Below are 9,213 nucleotides of genomic sequence, written 5' to 3' on the forward strand. Positions count from 1 at the left end.
GCTAATGTGAAATATGTATAAATTTATACATTATATTGCTCAAGTAAGGATTTAAAATAGTATTTTAAAGAGATAAGTGGAAAGATCTGAAGCTGAAGTTAATATGAACAATTCTTGCCATAAGTTCTCACCCCATCCTGAACTAAAGGCATCGTTATTGGATTTCTTTCACCTCCTTGAATGGATTAGGCTTTCTCAACTCAGTTATCTGCAACTTAACTGTTCCCTTGGCCATGAAAACAATTCTCAACACTCATCTTTGAGCTTTCAGGTGAAAAGCCAGTTTTTTAAAGAGGTCTCCCTATTACCTAAGTCTTACTGACCTACCTCTATTCTATCCTCCTATCAAATTTGAGGTTACTTGTTTAATGTCTCTCTCTTCAAAGTCAAGAGATGAATTCCTCCACTAGGACAAGGGCTACATTTATTTTATTTATCACTAAATCCCTAGTATCAACATGATGTGACATAACAAGTGCTCAATAGAAGAATAAATGAATGAATTAGTGAAGCCTGTACATTTCCTAAAGGCAGGCTGCACACTGGGCTCAAAGTGTCTAGTAGCCAATACAAAGAATTTTGGGATATATGGTATTCCTGGCATGAAATCTAGTAATACTTCAGGACCAAATGACTGTGGGCTGATAAATATCAAATAATAAAACTGAATTAACAGCATAAGCATCACTGCTTTATTTACTCATTTTTAAATTATTTTTTATTTTTTATTTTTTTAAATTTTATTTTATTATGTTATGTTAGTCACCATACATCATTAGTTTTTGATGTAGTGTTCCATGATTCATTGTTTGCGAATAACACCCAGTGCTCCATTCAATACTCACCCTCTTTAATACCCATCACCAGGCTAACCCATCCCCCCACCCTCCTCCCTTCTAGAACCCTCAGTTTGTTTCTCAGAGTCCATAGTCTCTCATGGTTCGTCTCCCCCCTGATTTCCCCTCCTTCATTTTTCCCTTCCTACTATCTTCTTTTTTTTTTTTTAATATAATGTATTATTTGTTTCAGAGGAATAGATGTGGGAATGCTCATTTTAATAAATGAAACATAGCTCTTCCCCCTCTTAAATTCGTTTCTCTTTCCCTTTCGTTAAAACAAAACAAAACAAAACATCAGTTCTGCCTACTTAAATTAGAATGAGTTTTGGCTAGTATCTTTAGGACTGTAAAGGAATTCAGCTCAAATGAGCTGTGTCATCAACATTAGTAAGTTAAAAATTGTTATGGGTATTTGGACAATGCAACCTCTAGTAGTTGGCACATAAATATTTGTTGAATGCATAAATGAGTGAATAATCCAGATGACATTCCCGAAATAGATCCTTCTTTCTCTCCCCTCTCTCTTCCCACAATGTTAGTCAAGTATTTGCTTTTGGTATCTGCTCTTAACTGTCACTTTTGCTCAATTAGTTGTTTGTGTGAAACAAAATTCAACTGAGCTATTTTGCTATGGAAAAAATGAAAACAAAAATAAATAGTGCAATTTTGAAATGAAAATTTAAGTTCCTTTAAAATTTTTAGTGAAGTATTAATAAGTTTTGTTTGTTCCAGTTAATCTGGGCTTCAGTTCTTAAAAATGAAAGAACAACATAAAGGCCGGAATTTAAGAGTGCCTGGCATTAATTAATTGGAGGCCAGTACATTTTCTATTAAACTGAGTTAACTAAAGCCTTCATTTAATATTAACACCATGTCTGGCATTACCCAATTATGATAAACCTCAGCACAGACTCTCAGGCAAAGCTCAGGAAATTTCTACTAGGGATTATTTCCAAAGTGAAAGGAAGCATGGAGACTTTCGTGACTAACAGCATCTCACACGTGACTCCGGGAACTTTCTCTAGGACGCCCCACATTTATTCTCCTCCAGCCCTAAGGGCCTCCTTAATACTGGCGGCGAAAGTAAAACCGCCGGGCCTTTTCTCCAGTTTAAATTTCCCGGGGTCAAAATACCCGGATTAAAGCCGATGTCAGATTGATAAAGACTTTATCCAATAGCGTTGTAGAGAGGCGTATCCTTACACGGACGCTCCAATCAGCACGCAGAGAGTCGGCGTCTCCAAGGTGAACGCGGAAGTAAGCACGCCCCCATGGAATCGCTCCTGCAACACCTGGAGCGCTTCTCCGAGCTTCTGGCCGTCTCCCGCACGACCCACGTCAGCACCTGGGACCCTGCGACCGTGCGCCGGGCCTTGCAGTGGGCTCGCTACCTGCGCCGCGTCCACAGTCGCTTTGGCCGCCATGTCCGCATTCGCACGGCTCTGGAACGGCGGCTGCAAAAGCGGTGGAGACAGGACGGCGCCTCTGGGTCCGCTCCAGTCCCCGGGTTGACGAACTTCCAGGCGCTGGGGCGCTGTGACCGCCTGCTGTCTCTGCGCCTGCTGGAGAACCGGGCCCTCGGGGATGCCGCCTATCACTACCTGCTGCAGCAGCTCTTTCCGGGCCCTGGCGTCCCGGACGCCGACGAGGAGACGCTTCAAGGCAGCCTGGTTCGCCTCGCCCGCCGCGGCTCCGCCGTCCACATGCTGCGTTTCATCGGCTACGGAGAGAACTCGGTGCTTGAGGACGCAGTGCTGAAGACCCAGGCGGAGCTGCTGCTGGAGCGTCTGCGGGAGGTGCCGAAGGCCGAAGCCGAGGGCCCCAGCAGGTTTCTCAGCACCCTGTGGGACCGCTTGCCTCAGAACAACTTTCTGAAGGTGATAGCGGCCGCGCTGTTGCTTCCCCCGTCGTCTCCCCGGCCCCAAGGAGAAGAGTTGGAGCTGGGCACCCCCAAAACGCCCGGAGAGGGGGGTCAGGAGCTGGTCCGTTGGCTTTTGGCGAAGTCAGATGTCATGGCTGCCTTTTGCCACAACCTCCCAGTCGGGCTTTTAACTTCGGTGGCAGGCCGCCATCCAGAGCTCTCCCGGGCCTACCTGGGTCTGCTTACGGACTGGGGTCGACATCTGCGCTACGACCTTGAGAAAGGCACTTGGGTTGGAGCTGAGTCCCAACACGTGTCCTGGGAGGAGTTGTACGGCAGGTTTCAAAGCCTGTGTCAGGCCCCTCCACCTCTCAAAGATGAAGTTCTCACTGCCCTGGAGTCCTGTAAGGCGCAAGATGGAGATTTCCAAGTCCCTGGTCTCAGCATCTGGACAGACCTGTTGTTAGCTCTTGGGAGTGGGTCATGATAGTGCAGTTGGGGGAAAAAAAAGTTTTAGGTCTCAGCCCAGGCCCCAGTTCACTATGGGCAGTGTTCTGTTATTATTTGTATGTATAGTTTACAAAATTAAAATTCCAGTGCTTGCTCCAGATCTATACGTTCAGGTGTCCAAAAGATTATTTTAGGTGCTGATTTATAATAGGCAGGATTATAATTTATAAATTGTAAAGGAACTGGCTTGTACTGTCATGGATTTTGTGGATAGAGGAGTGACATTGGAAGGATCCTACTTAAAGCCAAGAGAGTAACAATAGTTTGCTTATTAGAAGGCCCCTTCTTAAGAATGCTGAAAAGATGTGTACTTTTAAAAGTGACAAAACCACCTTTTTTTCTATAAGTATGGCTTACTTTTGTAGCCCCCCTCCCCCTTACCCACCGCTCAGTAGTGAAGAGTTTCCTTTAACCAACATGTGTTGTCAAAAAATGTTCGTTTGAAAAGCTAACTGGCCTATTTGGAGTTTAAACCCTGTACTTTGGCCTTTTTAACCTAGTATCCTAACCAATTAGCCAGCCTCAACATGTATTAAAATTGTGTTGTTCAATGAGTTTCTTATTTCTGCAAATCACTGCTCTCTGAAATTCAGAGACCAAACAGGTTTCTTTTGTTTTGTTTTGTTTTTTGTTTTTTACCAAACAATACTTTAAAGCACTGACTTAAGGATGAGAAAAAAAAAATTGCTTAAGGTATAGTAAATACAAATATATGCCCTTGGATTTAGCATTTGATGGTAAAACAATCAAACCAAATACGAATTAGAAGACCCAGATTTTAGTGCTTCAGCCATTGACTAGATTAATAAATCACAATCTTGGTGCTACAGTTGCCTCATGTGTTAAATGAAGTGTTTAAAATAGTTAAATTTCCTCATTTTTTCCTTAATGGCTGCCCTATGGGAACAGTTTAGAGTATTTGTCTCGTGTGTGTAGGAACCTAATTTTGTGAGTTTACCCAGATGCTCCACAACTGGTAGAGTGATTCCCAATCACCAAACTTAAGAGTGTTTTATTAACTTTTATTAGGGGGATATAACTTTGCATTTATAAAGATATTTTTGTCCCTATCCAAGTTAGTTGGTAGCAAGATTTTTTTGAAAACGTAGGGATGTTCAGAAAGTTAATTCCTAATTTCCAGAAACGTAGTTAGAATGAGGAGTTGTATAATCTTGTGGAATTTTTAACTCTATAATAGAACGTGGAGTAAGCTACTGTTCCACTAGCATGTACACTTTTTTTTAGATAATCCTAGGTTAACAGTAGTAGGTTCTATTTTCCTGTGGTCTGATTCCTTTTTCTACCTCTAATCCATGTAGACCATCTTTTAGATTGTTTGCCATTAATGCAAGAAGAAAGGCAATTCTTTCTGTCAGTTACATGAACTGTTTCAGGAAACAACCTAGTGAAGTTCTATAGGGGCAAGTCCTAATGTTGACTCAACCCTAAATCCCATAACTCTAAGGTTTAGTTTCAGAGAATGACAGTTTGTAAAGTTATTTCCCTATTTCTGCAGCTATATTGCATACTCTTATTTAAAATGATAAAAATTGATATAGATTTAAGAAAATTTTAAAATCCATATTTATACCTAAGCATATCTTATTTTAGGCTCTATGTTATGTTCATTACATAGATAATCTTGTCTAATCTTCATACCAAGACTGTATTCTTATAAATCAGGGTATAGGCTGAAAGAGATCAAGAAGAATGCCCAAGGGCACACAGAAAATAAGTAACACGGGAACAGAAGCCCTATCTGTTTTGTTTTCTTTTTTCCCCAGAGCCTAGCACAGTGCCTGGCATGTGGTAGGTACTCCAGATGTTTGCATAAATGAAACCAGGATTAGAACCTTAATCTGTATTCTTTATCTTATTTTAAACAGAATTAAATATTTGAAAATATGCTATTGATTATAGCAATCTTATTTCTCTAGGAATCTATAAGAAAAAGGGAGAGGAAGGAATGAGAAACAATAACTTCAAGCTTCTCATGAGTTGGCAAATAAAATGACTTCATGTCTGTTGTATTGCTGTTAGAATTATTTGAGGACCTACATCTCAGTGCTCTCTTAGCACTTTTCGGGCTGGTTGTATATTTATTGGGTATATTAGACTATTTCAAATCTAAATGCTGTTGTCTATGTGCTGGCTACTTATTCTGATTCTAATGGAAAATGCCTAAGATTTGGCTTTTGGCGAATAAATTTGGCACATTTTTGGTGTCATGTATGATGTTATATAGTTTACAAAGTTTTACAATTAAATCATCTAGCAGAAACTCTGTAAGACAGGGCAATGTGCTGTGAGCTTCCAGTTTTATTAATTGAGACTCAGGAATTGAATCTCAACATTTGTCCAACATTGTATGGTGGTAAAGCCAATGTAGATCTGGATATTTTCTAACTTAAATTGCTCCACAAACTTTCTAGGTGATTTTAGGTGATTGGTGATTTGAAAACCAGTATTTAGTTAAAAGGATCTGTATCATCATTGTAAACTCCCAACTAACACAGGGTCTGGCACATATATTTTATTTAAATTCAATTTAGTTAACATCTAGTATATTATTAGTTTCAGGGGTAGAATTTAGTGATTCATCAGTTGCATATAACACCCAGTACTATTCTGTCAAGCACTCTCCTTAATGCCCATCACCCAGTTACCCCATCCTCCCCACTGACCTCCCCTGCAGCAACCCTCAGTTTATTCCCTATATTTTTTCAATATTCTATTAAGTTTGGGTTATTACCCCCTGCTATAACTTTTACCAAGTTATTTCACTCTCTCAATGAGAGTTTATTCATCTGTTAAATGGAAAAATGCCACCTTTTCTACTACTTAGCATAATTAAAAGATAAAATGATAATGCATATGAAAATGATTTCAGAAGTTATAAACAGGCATATTCACTTATTTTCTCTTCTTTAGGTTGATAAATATAAATACATGTTTGCAAATTATGATGTAAATTTAATCCATTAGTATTTATGAAGAGCAACTATACATAAAAATACAATGAGAACTAAGAATGAAACTTATTATTTAGATTTGACCATTAAAATAAATTTAAAAAGAAAATGAGGTTAAAATGAGATTGAGAAGGGCGCCTGGGTGGCTCAGTCATTAAGCGTCTGCCTTTGGCTCAGGTCATGATCCCAGAGTCCTGGGATCTAGCCCCACATCGGGCTCTCTGCTTTGTGTTTCCTCTCTCGCTGTCTCTCTCTCTGTCAAATAAATAAAATCTTTAAAAAATAATTAAATAGGGCGCCTGGGTGGCTCAGTTGGTTAAGCGACTGCCTTCGGCTCAGGTCATGATCCTGGAGTCCCGGGATCGAGTCCCACATCAGGCTCCCTGCTCAGCAGGGAGTCTGCTTCTCCCTCTGACCCTCCTCCCTCTCATGCTCTCTGTCTCTCATTCTCTCTCTCTCGCAAATAAATAAAATCTTAAAAAAAAAAAAAAAAAAAAATTAAATTAAATGGGGTTGAGAGTTTAATACAGTAAACACGTTTTTGTTGTATAAATAACAATATTAAGGAATATCCTGTCACCTCAGCACTATTTTAATGTCTATGTATTCCTTTCCATCTTTTGGTCATATGTCCACTATTTCTATAGCTATAAAAAATGTACATGCCATTTCTAGATTTTATAAAGTTATCAAACATTCTCATATTTAGTCCTTAAAAATAAAATAAAGAAAATCTGCACTGATTATAGACTAAGTCCTAAATAAATATTAGTTAAATCGTTTTCCTACATTTAATGAGATGAAAATGTTGAGGTCTATTTCCACCTTTATTCTAACTTTTCTAATGATAATTTGTCATTTCATTTCTGGGATATTCAACTTAGTCAAATGTATTAACTTTTTAATATTTTGTTCAATTCCATGTATATTTTGTTTAGATTTTTGATTCTCAGTTAATAAGTGAAGTTGGCCTGTAATATTTTATTCTTACTTTTGTTTGAAATTAAGATATATTGTCCATGCCATTTGAATTATGGACTGTTTCTATTTTTCTTGTTGTATGGAAGGGTTTTATAAAATTGGAATGATCAATTCCTTGAGAGTTTTGTAGAATTTTTCTCTAATACAATCTGAGCTTGATTTTTTTTTAATTACTTAACTAAAATTTAAATTTTGTTAGTGGTTATAAGAGCTGTTCACACGTCTATTTCTTCTTAAGTCAGTTTTAGTAAGTTACATTTATCTAAAAATTTATTTCATCTAACTTTACAAATTTATTGGAACAAAGTGGTTTCTTATTTTTTTATCACTAATATCTTCTTAGCTTTTTTGTCATTAGTGTATCTGTAGTTGTTTCATTTTTGTTCTTTTTTTTTTTTTACTTAGCCTGTCTTTGCTTTTTTTTTTGATTAGTCTCTTCAGATGTTAAATGTTACATAATGTTTACCAGTAAACTAATAGTTTATCATACATTTTTTCCTTTTCAAATGTTTATGCTATTATTTCATCTATTTTCTTTGTTTTATTCTGTTCTTCTTAAACAAGGACATTTAGCTTATTTGTAACTTTTCTTTTTGTATTATTATATTAAATTGTCTCTGGATTCTGCTTTCACTGCAAGTCTCATGTTTTGACATATATCTTTTTTGACATATCTCACCCCCACATTTCAGCTAGAAATGGCTACCCAATTAGAGAGTAAATTTCCAGTTTCTCTTGCAGTTAGGTATGGCCCTCACACTATTTTGACCAGCTGTATATAAGCAGAATTGATATGCCAAACTTAGGATTCACACTCTAGGAATATGAAATTATTTGTCCTTATGCCCTGTTTCTCCCTTCCAGTGAACTGGAATGGCAGTATGGTGCTAGTGAGCTACTTTTAATCATATGACTGAGGGCGACTGGAACAAATGCTGTACACTCAAAGATGAAGCTGCAGGTTTGCATGCTACTCATTATCTCTGCCTTTGGAGATAATATGTTTGGCAGGGGGTTGGTGGGGTAGGGTGTGAGAGGTGACTTGGAAATTTCCTTTATTTCCTAAAATTCCAACAAAGCATTAAAATATGTTTTGTTGAGAATCTAAATGTTTGTAGCAGTTGAGCCCTACTGAACATGCAATTACGGCTTTGCCAGAAGTAGAAGTCTTCATTTTTCCTTTAACTTATACCAACTTAACTTCTGCCCTCAATACTTGACACCAAGTTCAAAGGATAATTTTCTGGTATCAAGTTATTTGTCCTCTCTGCAACATTAGACATACTGGCATATTAAATAGTTGATAACTATTTATGAATGCATGGGAATGGAGTAAATAATAAAATAGGAATAGGAGTGGAGTAAACATTTCTTTAGAATGTTACCCTTTGGGTCATATCTTTAAGAAACATAAATAATTTTCCTAGTGGCTACAAGGAGGACAAATCCAAACAAAAAGAGTGGTGACCTCAATATGTGGTAGCATTTTCAAGCTGTAACCCAACAATCTGAAAAATCTTCTGAAGCTTCTTTGTTGCATTTGACATGGGTCAACCTTCATCGATGTCAAGATTTAGTTGCTGTGGTTAAATTGCTCAATTTCCTTGTTTTTTATAATTCTTTTACACATATATGGAGCTCTGAAACAGTATACTGATGCTCTAAGTAGTAGCCAGTTATAAATAGAATGGCCCACCTTCCCTAGATAATTGTGGATATAGGATATTTATATTAACATAAATTAGTTAACGTAAATGCTCTAGGAAGGAAGCATTGATTTCTCTCAGGAATTAATTGGAAATGATCAATCACTATCTTAGAAGTGTGGCAGTAGCATCATTTATCAGGTGCTAATTGTCATAGTCGGCTAAGAATGCCCTTTCGGCTTAGAAATCTGGTGGCCCTAAGGGAAAGCAGCTCGAATAATTAAAATAATTAATGTGTATACAACTGTTCTTGAAGCTTCATTACTCTTAATATTGGGGTAAAGGTTTGAGTTCAAAAGAGCTTACAGTGTTTTAAAATCTCATTGTGGTTTTATCTTTTTATC

The 9,213-nt window shown here is 37.7% G+C and overlaps 1 protein-coding gene across 1 annotated transcript; it reads left to right on the forward strand.

Annotated features, from left to right (window-relative positions):
• Positions 1–2,068: 2,068 nt before the first annotated feature.
• On the forward strand, positions 2,069–7,796 carry FANCF (FA complementation group F). The gene has a single exon (XM_078058295.1). It carries the CDS (start codon positions 2,111–2,113, stop codon positions 3,185–3,187), a length of 1,077 nt encoding a protein of 358 aa, XP_077914421.1. The 5' UTR covers positions 2,069–2,110; the 3' UTR covers positions 3,188–7,796.
• Positions 7,797–9,213: the final 1,417 nt, after the last annotated feature.

Source organism: Halichoerus grypus, chromosome 11, assembly GCF_964656455.1.
Source record: "Halichoerus grypus chromosome 11, mHalGry1.hap1.1, whole genome shotgun sequence".
Classification (NCBI taxonomy): Eukaryota; Metazoa; Chordata; class Mammalia; order Carnivora; family Phocidae; genus Halichoerus; species Halichoerus grypus.